Here is a 14,325-nt window from a genome sequence, read left to right as displayed (position 1 = left end):
TTGCACCACATGTAGAGTAGCAATCACAGGTGCTGAGTGGACATGGGGAGTCCTTGAGCAGTGGATCCAATGTTAGCCCATGGTCACGCAGGTTGAGGAATGATGCAGGTATACATATATCATGGAAAGGGAAAGAAAAGGTAGATCAACCTTTTGTACTTGATCTGTATCATATGTGGATCGTGACTGGCTCTGAGCACTGGCTCTGAGCAGAGCCACCTTTGATGAGGAGCTTTGCATTCCGTCTGTGGTTACTCCTGGTGTAAGGAGAACCAAGGCTATTTTGAGGACACATGGCAGTGATCCAAGTGTACGCAGGTCTACGAGGGTTAGATACCCTGTTGACAAGTTGAGATATGATGGATATATAGCCCATCATTATGCTTACATGGTAAAAGCAATATAGGAGGTTGAGCCCACTTGCTTTGAGCATGCAATTGGAAATAAGAAATGGGAAGATGACATGGATGAGGAGATGGCAGCATTGGATGCAAAAGCAACATGGGAGTTAGTGCCTTTACCTAAGGAAAAGAAGGCAATTGGATGTAAGTGGGTGTATAAAGTCAAGCACAATGTTGATGGTTCAGTGAGAAGGTACAAGGCAAGATTGGTTGCCAAGGGCTATGCGCAGACTTATGGCATAGACTATGAGGAGACATTCAGCCCATTTGCACTGCAGAGCTCCCTACCTCCAAAGAGGCTTATGAAAAGCTGGATAAGCTCTTCGGAGCTCAAGTGAGAAACTCCAAAGTTTCTTTGCACATAGAGTTCTATGGACTCACAATGCAACCACGTGAGAGCTTTGATGCTCATGTGAACAAAAGGAAGTCTGTAATGAACCAGCTTGCAAGACTTAAAAATGTGGAAGAAGATGTGGCTTTAGCAGTATTGATAAAGTCAATGCCTGAAGAGCAATACCACAATCGCATCACCACACTAAAGAACCTGCCCAATCTCACCTTGGAGGGGATCATAGCCTCCTTCAAGGAAAAGAAAGAAAGCTCAAAAACAGAGAAGCACGGGGGAACAACTCCTTCACAAAGAAGAGCTTCAAAGGTATAAATTTTTTCCTTTGTGGTAGAAACAATCATGCTGAGAAGGACTCTTATTCAAAGAAGCCGTGCAGATATTGTGGGAAAAACAACCACAATGCTTTCACAAAAAGGTAGATGCGAATATCATTGAGGAGAAAGAGCTTCCCACAGTGAAAGCAAACTATTGTTATGATGATTGGGCTTTTAAATTCCAAGATATGTGTTATTTTCTATTGAGTTACATGTTGCTTTCAGTTGCGTGTGTCTGACCTGATCCTTGTTTGTCCTTACCCATGGGATCCATAAGTAGCCTCTAAAACTAGAGCCATGTGATTTATCCTTGACCAAGAAATCTAGCATGAGAAACCATGAACCTAGATTTATCCTTAGCATAGTATGAGGTAATTCCTTTAAGAGGGGGGTTTGCTGGGAATCAAGGTCTTACCTATGTGTGAATCCACTCTTATGAGTGCAGTAGTATTTGTGTGTGAACCACCCCTTAGAGGGGTATCAATAATATCTAGATATTTGTATGCTATGACATAAGCAATGATGTCAAAAGGCCAACCTTTGTAACCTATAAAGGTACTTGTACTTCATTGAATTAATTAAGCAACACTTGCATCATTCAGTCGTGTACTTCACTCTCTCCAAGAGCTTTGTTCTTTCTCTAACCCTCTCTCCTTCATGTTTGTTGTTTACACTCCATAGCCATGTAGCTCTTCGACCCTCCATAGCTACAGCTCTACCATGAACTTCAATAGGATGGTGATCTGAGAGACCAGGCGATTTAGAGACGGCTTGGATTAGATGGACACCCTGTCCTGATATTGTGGAGCCCAAGATGAGCTTGATGGCCGTGGGAGATGAGAAAATTGTGCAGCACTCTTCCGTACATCTTTATGGGCCAAGTCTACACCACAGACGGTGGCACCGACTATGACCATGGACCTATGCGGTCATGTCATGGCCGCCCTGCGTATACAAGCCTACTCCCTAGCTTTTGCTAGCATACAACCTCCATCTTAGCAATTCCCGATCAGCTATTGAAGCTCCCTTCACAGGAACACACAAAGGTGGGGCTTTGCCATTTATTGTATCAATCAGTAATACAGTATGCTTCCCTATCTCTATTATTGAGTTTGAAGTATCGTGATGTGAAAGCTCCTACTTCTTGTGAGTGTTCTCTGGTGTACACCGCACATTGTATCCTCTTGCATGGACCCCATGAGTAAGTATGCGGTCTCTCTCAGCAGTCCTTTCATAGATCTTTGCTTTTATGGCATTGTTCATCTCTTTGTTGGCATCACTCAACTCTCGTAGTTGGATTGCTTTGGACAAGTTGGCGGCTTCCAACTTTCCAAATTAATTTTCTAAACCCTGCTTCTCCTTCTCCCATTGTCTTTGCACGTGGCCAAGCTTCAGATAAATGCTGGGCACTTTGCTTCCTCAGTTGTTCATTTTCCACTTGTCTCCTTGTTAATTACGCTACCACACTCTCTATGAGCAGTCCAAGTACTCGTACAAATCCATTTGTTAATTGTAAATTTGAACTACTCGTTTTGCAAAACACGCTGTGACTGACACTTGTTTGAGCTTCATCTACTTCCGGCCCCTCATATATTGCTCTAGATATCTTTTTGGCACACAAATCCTAAAAGGACTCTGGCAATGAAGCAAGAATCCCTTTGAGCCATTCCACTGTTCCTATGCCCGCCATACAAGAGGAAGTACCTGGTTTGAGATGAAGGGACCCACCATCAATGTGGAAGTGATTGCCATAGATCAACATGATGAAGTAATCACAAGGATTGATTCCATTGAGGTAAAAGAGTGATGCTTCCTCTCATAACCCTCTTAACAACTTCAAAGCACTGACCCAGAAGCTCATATAGGTGGACCACTGTAGCGGGGACAGGGGCGGGAAGAGGAGGATTCCTGCAGGAGTTTCTTCCCAGGTAGGGGCAATCAATCTAAGGGATGCAATGGCTGCTGCACACTGAGATGAACGTGATGACCATTAGCCAGGATGCCAGGGAAACAATCCCCACATAGAATTCCATCTTAGCAAGACCAAGGTCAGGAGGGAAACATCATCATTAAAAGAAGGCATGTATAAGCATGTGTATGTGAATGCCTACATTGATAATTACACACACAGGAATGCATACACATGCATATGTGCGTGCTTACCTCAATAATCACAGATAAACACAAAGAAAAGTGCAAAATGGAAAGAAATCATTCAAAATGTGTCAAAATAGTCCCTGGCATTGTAGAGGGTTAGTAAGACAGTTGACTCCCAGCGAGTTGGTGTGGGTCCAACCCCTAGTAGAGGGGTAGTAGTAGTGTATATAGTATCATATAATATAATACAATATAATTAGACGCAAAAACAAATGTGTCAAATGTAGATAAAAAAACAAAAGTCTCAGCATGATCTCAACAGTATATATGTTCACATAGCCTTACTTGGCCACTTGTAGAAAGACTCTTGTAGATCTCCAAATACTGCTCTCCATGCAACAGCATACTTGGAAGAAAACTAGCACCACAAAAAAGAAACCTCAAAGTAAATTGAAAGAAGTATCATTCAATTTTCTATAAGAGAGAATTTGAGCATAAATTCAAACAAAAAAGTCTGCATACTTCAGCCCAGGAATTGTCCCAAGTTTTTCCAGCAACCGAAATGAAAGTAAAATTGCAAATGTTGGTAGAACCTATACAGAATTGCAAAGCAAAAGACTTGTTAGCCAAAACTTCTAAACACATTGAGAAAGTTCAGATTTTGGTATCTATCCTAAAAAGGACCCGGACAATTTTAAATGCTAACCTTAACTGCATCTTGACCATCCTCACTGTATACATATGCAAGTTCAGCTGAATCAGATGCATCAACTCCACAAGCACCAACTCCCAATGCGTACAGTACAACATCCCTGAATTCAATGTACTGCATTGACTCTCTCTCTCTCTCTCTCTCTCTCTCTCTCTCTCTCTCTCTCTCTCTCTCTCTCTCTCTCTCTCCACTACCACCGAAGATGCTGTATTACAGAGACCACTTTATGAGCATCTCAGGGGATGGGTTTATACATCGACCGCGGTACATGGATGTATACATGCCACACAGCTCTCGCGTTGCTATTGGACAGCTACGAGTTTCATCACATCAGCTAGAGATAGAGGCTGGGAGAGCGGCACGGGTTCCCAGAGCTGAGCGGATATGCAGATTGTGCCGCGAGGAGGTGGAGATTGAGGATCACTTTGTATGTAGATGTAGAGCCCACCAGGGGGTCAGAGATAGATATGCAGGATTGTTTGAGGAGCACTCTTCACTACATCAGTTGATGGAGGCCTCGGACCAGCAACAGCTTGGCAGACTACTACTAGAGCTTCATAGTTCTCGAGAGAGACTCCTCCAGACACCTGCTCCCACTAGGGGTGGGAGACAGTCCCAGCTCACAGATTTCTTCCAGAGAGCTATGCCAGTGCTAGCTGATGTACCACGTGGGGTGACCGCACAAACAGACTCATACAAAGCATATATCCCCCACTGCATATCCTCGGGTACCTCAATGTCATGCAATCTGTGCATAAGCCTGGCACGTAGTACGGTATCGAATGCTCCACAAAGCAACAGTATATCGTTCTCTTCTGTGCCCTGCCCTCTTCAATAAGTGCCCGAAGTGTCAGTATGTGATCCAAGGTAGTAAATCCTCTCTTGAAGCCAGCCTATCCATGTGCTTGATGACCATGCCTCTCTACCCATCGGCTCCGCTCCCACTCCAATATAGACCCATATAATTTGGCCAAGTAATGATCAATCATGATCGTCCTGTAGTTGCCTGGTACTATGGGGTCCCCACTCTTAAAGAGTGGTACAATGATATGCTCTGTCCAGCTTGTCAGGAAACCCTCACAAATGGCACGATTAAACACATGTACGATGAGCGGAGCCAAAGTGTCTCGTGCATATGAGAAGTGCTCTCCAACTAGCCCATCATGATCCTGTGCTTTCCATTCTGTAACCTGTCTATCGCATCTAGCACGCTAGCTGGTCTAGCTCCCAGTGGAGGGGGGGTGGGGGGCTGTCCTGGTGCATCATATAGCTCTCTAGCATAAGTATGCCATGCCTCAGGTGCAGTAATCGGAGTACCCCTGAAACATCTTCCATGCCCTCTTGCTGTCCTTCCCCAGGAAGAGTTGGTAGATCTCCTCCTCTAGCTTAGCCAGATAGGCTCGTTTCTTCCTCCGCACAAGGCACCGAAAGATCATCCTGGCTTGTCTATGCGTGTGAGACCCAATGGCAATCTCACCCTGTAGCTGTGCTCGTGTCTCACGACACTCATCATCATACCAACTATTCTGTGGGGCAGTGCTGCAAGGGTGGGTGGAAGGGATCATAGTGCAGGGAAGCGCATATGGGCGGATGCATGTAGTACACCTGCCAATCCTCTCATGATCTCGTCCAGAGGGCTATGCGGGTCTAAAGCGAACAAGCCATCAGATACTGCATCTCGATAAACCCCAACTGTCTCACGTGTAAACTGATATCTCGGGTACCTAGGTAGATGAGTGGCTGGCCCATCTCTCGGGGATCTACCTACTAGTGTGAAACTCAGGTATGCATGATCGACTGCTATGCCAATGGGCCTACTGGAAATTGTGAAACCCCGCACATCAGGTATCAATGAAGGAGATCCCATCAAGTAGTCCACTGTGCTCGCTCCCCCTTTAGAGTTCCAGTGTGTGAGAGCATCTTATCCTTGCCACCTCGATAAGCCATTGTATATGACCAACCCATGTGCACTCCCGAGTGTGAGAAAATGCGTGCCATAATCTGTAATCTCCCCCTCATCCTGTGCTGATCTCTGCAACCTACCTCCTCTGCTGTGATCTCCCTGTACATAGCCTCTTGAGTATCATACAACTCTGTCTGCTCTGTGCCTGTACGTGCATTAAAGTCTCCCAATAGTAATATGTCTCCCATGCTGGCAAACCTCATGATATCATCATATAGTGGTATATAGGGCGACTCTCCTGATGGTGCAAACCTGGAGTGGGCTGGGGGAAAGTAGCATACCGCCACATATAGCTTGCGGAGCCCCCCTCTGCATATTCGGACCCACATGTACCTCGCATCTGCATCTGTATGTACCACATGTATTTTGTCACGAAGCTCCTCCCTGTAAAGTATTGCCACTCCTCCAGATCCTCTAGTACCTCCCACTGTGCGTGGCTGAGGGCGGAAAACTGATTCCCATCTATAACCCTTAACGTCAGGAAGCCTCTTGTTTGTGCACTGATGGGTCTCCGTATACATAGCAATATCACTGTGTCTGAAAGTATCCTCAAAGTATCGTGCATCTGTTCTAAGGGCTCCGTTGCAATTCCACACCGTAATCACAAGGTCTCATAGGCCGCGCACCGTCAAGCAGGCCTCCTCTCCGTAATGATGACTCGGCCATCTCTGTATACTGCTCGCCCATTTCCCCTCTTTCCTTGCTTCAAGCACACACGGCATGTGTTCCTTCCGGTGTGCTATCTGTGCCGATGTAACGTCCTCATCCAAATAAATCCTTTCCCCCTTAAGGGCCATCCTTTTGGAGAGGAAGGCCTTCTTCTTCTCCAAGTCACCAAACGTGATGATCAATATCTTCGCCCTGGTTTCAGCTCTGCCTACTCGCCATGCTCCGGTAATGGGTACATCAGTGGCTCCAATTTTTGTTGCAAGAGCTTTTTCATCCTCTTGGGGATTTCCCTTATCTTCCCACCCAACTACACGTACATGTAAGGCAAGTGCCTGTCTCTTGGCTTCCTCTTCCAATGTAGCATTCATCACCTCTACTTTATTGACTGGTGTATCCTTCTGTTTTTTTATTACTTCAATCCATGGGTTGACTTCCTCAATTTGTTTCTTTGTGGCACTGGCAATTTCAGCCCATGGATGCATTTCCTTCTCACCTGCAGTCACTTTTGCTTACATGAATCCAAAGTGTTTTGCATTTCTGTGATGTCTTTGTCACGGTCAGCCATACATGTTTTCAAAGTGCCTTCGTACGATGCAACTGTTGTGCCAATCTCTCGGAGCATGTCATTGGGCTAATTCCATCTCAACCCGTACTTGGGCTTGCATTTCTCCCTTCAATTCATATATCTCTTCCTTCAGCATTTCGTATATCCTTTCCTTTGGGCATGCATCTGCTCGGTCCATTCCTTTTCAAGCTCTTGTCGCATGGTGTTCATCTCTGTCCTTATGTGAAGCTGTAGCTCCTCATAAAGGGCCTCATCTCGTCGGGCCATCTTCGTAATCCTTCGTGAGCCAGGGGACATGATTCCTTCCCTCAGTCTTTTGCGGCATGCGTTTGGTGCCTTCGTGGGGGTGTGAAAGGTTGTCTCACCATCCTGTTCCCCCTCAAGGGGTTGAGACATGTTTTCCCCTACTAGTTGTTGCCTTGGGGGCCTGAGCAAGGCTGGATGGGAAGGGTGGGTGGGAAAAGGGGACAAATATGAGAATTGGCTGTGCATAGAGCAGGCGCACAGGTCAAGCCCGCCAGCCTTCTCACACCAAAAAGTCTTACCACGTGGAGTCCAAACCCGTCGCCAAAGAGAGAGAAGATCGTTTCTGTCCTGTGTGCCCAACCGACCAGTTTTTTCAAAGAAAAACCACCCACGTATGCTGCAGCCTGACTGTGTGCCCAAGGAGAGGATCAGCCAGTCGCCTGTGTGCCTCTGTCTCCTGCCGCACCCTTCTCAAGAGCGTGAGAGAGTATTCAATGTGGAGGGAGAGAGAGAGAGAGAGAGAGAGAGAGTTCTGCCCAACTGCACCTCCTGTGCCTAGAAAGAAAGAAAGAAAGAAAGATTTTATTAACGTCTTCCAAAAGACCGAACTCGGCCTATGAGACAAATCGGAGTACCTGTATGGGGTTATCCTTCTCAAGAGCGTGAGAGAGTATTCAATGTGGAGGGAGAGAGAGAGAGAGAGAGAAATGGAGGGGGGTGATGTTGCGGAGGTGCTGCAGAGGATCGTCGATCTGCTGGTGGCGGCGGGTTATTTCCGCGCGCGCATCTTGTCGCTCTCCCCTTTCGACAAGCTCACGGGAGGAGTCGCCTGGTGCATCACCGCGAGAGAGAGTCGCTTGGTGCATCACCGCCAGAGAGAGAGAGAGAGAGAGAGAGAGAGAGAGAGAGAGTTGCGAGAGAGAGAGAGAGAGAGAGAGAGAGAGAGAGAGAGAGAGAGAAAGAAAGAAAGAAAGATTTTATTAACGTCTTCCAAAAGACCGAACTCGGCCTATGAGACAAATCGGAGTACCTGTATGGGGTATCCTCTGTCATCCCAACAAAATGAAAAAGTACTGAATAAAAAAGCTGAATCTGGGTGTGCAGGGGATGGAGCTCTATTACTAGGAGAATGCAAAGCTATATGCATGGAGTATACAATCATGATATGCAACCTAGCTAGCTCCATCCTATACCATACTGGGGGTATAAAATGGTATACATCAGTGAAGGGGGTGTCCACAGCTCCCTGAAGAACATGCCTGGGTCTGCTCTGAAGCGAGCCAGTCGCTCCGCACCCTCTCTGTGAAACTGAGCTCTGATCTCTGTCATCTCTCTCTGGTATAGGCGTGGTGTCCGAAAGCTAGGTGTCCTCTCTCTCCTGCGGAGAGAGAGAGAGAGAGAGAGAGAGAGAGAGAGAGAGAGAGAGATGATATGATATATCAACGTCTCTAAGAGGCCATAATGGCCTATGAGACCAAAACTGAGAGTACATCTGAAGTTGGTGTCTCATCAAATAGAACAACTAAATGAGACTAAAAAGTACAATAAACTGATTGTCCTACAGTTATAAGAACAGAACTGTAAGACTCCGAGATGATACTGAGTAGAAAATACTAGAAAATACTGAAAAATGTATATCAGGTAGATCCATGTATGTTGATCAGTTGAAGTGTTGCCCAAGTATCTCCGCCATGGGACTGTCTAGAATGGAGAGGTCGTAGAAGCGAGGTAGGCGCCTCCGATGCCGAGCAATAATGGCTCTGATCTGGCGATGGTGAGGATGCCGTGGTTGGGATCCTGGTGGCCGTGGCCAACGAGCACGACATAAGATAACTGCTCTATCAGTGGTGACTCCCTGGGAGCGTGGTCGGTGCCCTGATGGCCCAATGGAGGAGGTATCAGAGAGAGAAATGAAAATGAAATGATATATTAACGTCTTCAAAAGGCCAAAATGATCTATGAGATCAAAAAGGTTACAACAATTGGTGGATCTGATACAATGTCTGTGTAAGAAAAGCTAAAAACAACTAAACAACTAACTGAAAATGAAACTGAAACAACTATGAGGAAAAGTACGGTACTAGGAGCTCCTAATGGATAACATCTGGGAGGAAAACTCCAGCAACAAAGGTAAGCATCATACACATCACTATCCAAAGATGTCTCTCATCGGTCGATGGCGGATATCCTCAATGTCCTCCATGGTGAGTACTCTGACTGGACGTCTCCCATGCCGTGCTAGAATGGTCCTGATCCTCTCTTGTAGTCTCCGCCAGTGTCGAGATGAGCCTCTCATCTTGGGGCGCCTGGACCGCCCCAGCTCTATAGCTCGATCAATCAGTGTACCTCTGGTGCGGCTATACTCTGGGGCTAGCTGCAATGCCTGCTGGCCTGACTGCTCAATCTCTGGTCGAAAGAAGTCTGTAATCTGCCTCTGTAGGTGTCTCTCCCTCTCTGATCCCCTCCCTCTCAAGAGACCGTCTCTATGTCTACGCAGCTCCAGCAAGTATAATCCGAGGCATCTCTGATCGTGGTATCTCATGACTCTAGAAAGTGGTCTGAAACCCTCTCTAAACAGGCAGTGAAAACGGCCTCGTATCTCATAATATACTGGACAGTGACATATGTAATGTAACTCTGTCTCTGGCTCCATCTGGCACAGCTGACAAATCCTGGCCTCAGCTGGTACTCCTCTGAATGTGCCAGTCTCAATCTCTAGCTGGTGTGAGGATGTGCGCATCTGACCAATAGCACACCGTACCCCATGAGAAAGATGAGTATCCATGTAGCTGGGTCTAATCACAAACCCATCCTCCGTGAGCTGGAGAAGATGATCTCTATAGAAAGCCATCTTCGTACCAAGCTCGTGTGTCAGCTGTATCCATGTCCTCCTAGTGTCCAGTTGAGTCAAGTTCTGCCTGATAAGTCTGGTAATCTCTGCCCGTGTGAGAGAGAGGGAGGGTGCATCCAGGGAGTACTGAAATGGAGGTAGCCTGCCATACTAAAGCCATGCAGTTGGAACCAAGCTGTCATCTGTGCATACCAACATGATCCGTCTCCCTGTGATGCCAACTGTCGTGAAGACTCCAGGGCTAAGCGAGCATATCTGTCTCTAGGGAGAGCCCAAGTGCTATGTATAAAGGAGACTGATCGAGTGAGTGCCTCTACTACCAATGGGGGGGCAGCCATCTCTGCACGGATAATATCATGTGGTACAGAGGCCTTGGCCCTAATCATCCGGGAAATCATAGAAACCAAGGGCCTCTCCATACGTCTCCATCCATCAGTGCTACCAGCTCGGCTGTGGTGATCCACTGACATATCTCCACTCCATACAGCATGGCTGAAGTGACCAAAGTGTCAAAGAGCCAGAGCTTTGTTCGAGGTTCCTGAAACTGAACCTGCGAACACATCCTCTCTAGTCTCCCCAATGCTGCATAAGCTCTGGTCAATCTGGTCTCCGCTGCTCTCCTCAAGGAAAATAGTGGGCCACTAAAAACCACACCAAGGTAAGTATATGCATCTGTATACTCCACTGTCTCCTGACCACATGTAAAGGTGGGTACTGACCTCTTAACCCACTGTGCTGTGGTGTTAAACACCATCACCTTGGTTTTACCAAGGTTAATAGACAATCCACTGTCCTGTGCAAACGTGTGCAAAGCATCCAAATGACGTTGCATCCCCTCTGGAGAATCTGAGATCAGCACAATATCATCAGCATACAATAACAGCGGAATCCATGTCCCTGCTAGCTGTGCTCCTCTGTCACCCTCCCGCTCTACATAGTCCGAAACCTCATCCACATACATCCCAAGTAAGGTGGGAGAAAGGGAGCAGCCCTGTTTCACCCCAATAGTGGAGTGAACCATCTCAGATATACCGTGAGTAGTACGTACCTACCCCACAACTATCCTGTATAAAGCCATGATTCCCCAAATCAGCTCTGTGGGCACTCCCATCTCCTGAAGTCTGCGCATCAGTTTGGCTCTCGGTACTATGTCAAAAGCTTTGCGGAAATCCACAAAGCAACAATAAATCCTCCTGCCATATAATCTGCCCTCCTCAATAATAGCTCTGAGTGTCAAGATATGGTCAAGAGTGGAGAAACCTCTAATGCACGTATGCCCTCTCTCTTTGCCCAGCTACTTAACTCCTGCTCAAGAATAGATGCATATAATCTAGCCAATGTGTGACCAAGGTACGATAATTCCCAGGAAGCATGGGATCCCCTGACTTGAAGATAGGCACAATCGTGAACATATTCCAAGTCTCAGGAAAACCCTCACACATGGCTCGGTTAAACATCATAGCAATAAGCTCTGCAAGCATATCTCTGGCATGAATAAAGTGCTCTGTTACCAAACCATCATGATCATATGCTCTCCCAGTCCTCATCCTGTCAATAGCTTTCCTTACCATCTCAGCAGTAAAGAAAGCACATGTCTCTGGGCATGGCTCCGATGGGTCTGGCAAGGGCGGCTGTCCTGGTGCTGTGTACAGGGATGCTGCATACTCACCCCAAATCTCTGTGGAGGTAATGGCTGGTGATGGTGAATGCTGATACAAATCCCTCTCTAACTGAGCAAGATAAACCCTCTTCTTCCGTCGCACTAGGTGCCGGAAGGTAATCCGTGACTGTCTGGGAGTGGTAACACCCATGAGCACCTCTCTCTGTAATCTGATCCTCATCTTTCTGCACTCCTCATCATACCAACTGTTCTGGGGCATGTTCCCAAGTCGTCTCCGTGTAGGCTGACTATGGGGATATGCCTCTGATGCTGCAGCATGAAGCGTCTCTATCAATATCTGAGTGAGCTCATCTAATGGCCGTCCTGGCTCCTCGGCACATAAGCGTCTGTATATCTCATCCGTGTACACGGTGTCAGTCTCCCTCGTAAAGGTATAATGAGTGTGTGTGGAGACCTGTCCCAATGGAGCGATGCTGAACTGAAATGTGAGAGTGAAGGACAAGATAGCATGATCCACTGCTATTCCAACCGGCCTAGTGCCTACCATAAAATCCTGAAAAGAGGGAATGAGACTGGGCTGAGCCATAACATAGTCCACTGTACTAGCACCATGCCGATGTGGAAAGCTAGTGAAACCGCCCGATGTCGGGAATCTCTGTAGGCCATTCAAGATGGCGAATCCATGTGCAGTCCCCATGTCTATCAAATACCGCCCATACACTGTATGTTCCTCATCCTGTGAGAGTCTAGATAGGCCCATATCCCTAACATCAAGCTCCCTCAACATCTCCTCTGAGGTATCATAAAATAGTGTCTGGTTATGGGCGGTCTTGGCATTGAAGTCCCCCAGGAGAATGATGTCACCATCCCTGGAGAACTCCCAAATGTCATCATCCAAAATAGAAAAGGGAGACTGCCCACTAGGTGATGCATACACTGATGTACTAGGAGCAAAATAGCATATAGCAATGTAGAGATATCTGCCCGTCTCTGCCCTTAGTCTAACCCACATGTACCTAGCCTGCTCATCTCTGCGGACTTTATGTATCAGTGGCTGTAGCTCCTATTTAAACAATACTGCCACTCCTCCTGAGCCCCGTCCTCTATGCTCTGAACGAGTCTCTTGTCTACAAGCTGTCTCCCATCGGTATCCACTAACATGTGGCATGGACTGTCCAGGAGCCTGATGCGTCTCACAGTAGAAGATGCTGTCCCTCCCAGTGAAACTATCCTCAAAAGCCCCTACATCAAGGCGTAGAGATCCATTACAATTCCAAGTAGCAACTTTGAGTGTAGTCCCATAGGTCTCGCGCCGTCATGAAGAGCGTCTCTCCATAATCACCACTCTACCATCTCTATAGAAGGCCACTTTCCCTTTCTCTCGGGCTGCCCTTATCTCGGGCATAACTTCTTTCATGTGGGCAAGTTGCGAGAGTGTGAGGTCATCTCCAAGAAATATTCCCGTCTTCTTGAGTGTAGGACGTCTCTTCAAGAAGTCCTTCGCTTCCATGGAGGGGAAACGAATGATAACTGCTCTCTCCTTAGAAGATTCGCCACTACCTTCTCTCTTCTTTCCCACTCTCCATGCCTTTGTGTGCGTGGCTTCAATGCCCATCATAGAGAAGAGCTCCTTGGTTTCCCCTTCCGCATCATCACGGTCTTTTAGACCGGACACTTGCACATGTAAGGCCCGGGTCTTCCTCCTTTGCTCCTCTTCAAGGGTCATGTTGATGATGGTGGGAGTGGGGATGGGTGGCGATTTTTTACCTTTCTCCGCCTCGTCCATCTTCTTTTGTGTCTTTGTGATCACCTCCACCCATGAAGATGTCTTCTCTTTATGTTGCTCCTCCTCCTCTCGAATGATCCTCATTCGTTCCTTGATGGTATTTGGCCTCCACTAGTTCCTCCTTTAAGGCTGAAATCTCAGCCTCTTGCTTGGATGTTCTCTCTTCGAGCTCTTGGATTTTGTCAAATCCCTTCTCGAGTTTGGAGAGGCGGTTTATGATTGCGGTAACGGAAGAGTCGACCATCTTCTTGTTTTCTTTGATAATTGTGCCGAGCTTGTCCTCCACCTTCACGAGCTCCTCTTTAAACCTGGTCTTGGCCATGACTTTTTGCAGAACTTCCCACAGCCAATGGATTGGAAATTAATCCATGACACCAGCGCGAAACAGCAGCACAGCAGGGAGGGGGGGGTTCAAGCCATGTAGGGGAAAGAGAGAAGAGAGAAGAGATTCAGCAGAGAGAGAAAAGAAAGAAAGAAAGATATATTAATGTCTACGCATGCAGCCTTGGGGGCACTTGAGAGGCAGTGTGCACATATACAGTTTTAGGAGCCACGCACCAAATTGTGGCTATTTGATACGCTTATCACACCGACCCTCCTGTACGGAGCTCCAATTTGGGAGCCTTGTATACATCACAGATCTCAGAGAGGGACAAATGAGGGATGGAGGCAAATGGAGAGACCACTGATTATGATGATTGCCCACATGATTCGGAGCGAATCATCAGTACCACATGAGATTGTTCGGGTT

The 14,325-nt window shown here is 47.0% G+C and overlaps 1 protein-coding gene across 1 annotated transcript in view; it reads right to left on the bottom strand.

The window, feature by feature from the left end:
- The window catches only part of ECH2 (enoyl-CoA hydratase 2), a 91,886-nt gene that overhangs the window by 47,967 nt on the left and 29,594 nt on the right, over window positions 1–14,325 (bottom strand). The window contains exons 3-5 of the mRNA XM_086795225.1: window positions 3,868–3,973; window positions 3,684–3,754; window positions 3,507–3,579 (exon numbers count right to left, since the gene is read on the bottom strand). Of these exons, the coding sequence (XP_086651351.1) occupies window positions 3,507–3,579; window positions 3,684–3,754; window positions 3,868–3,973 (250 nt within the window). The remainder of the gene's footprint in view (window positions 1–3,506; window positions 3,580–3,683; window positions 3,755–3,867; window positions 3,974–14,325) is intronic.

This window comes from Cibotium barometz, chromosome 62, assembly GCF_041138505.1.
Source record: "Cibotium barometz isolate CiBa-2024 chromosome 62, ASM4113850v1, whole genome shotgun sequence".
NCBI classification, from domain to species: Eukaryota; Viridiplantae; Streptophyta; class Polypodiopsida; order Cyatheales; family Cibotiaceae; genus Cibotium; species Cibotium barometz.
Note: the sequence above shows the minus strand (reverse complement) of the source record. Positions and strands in the feature narration are given on the sequence as shown.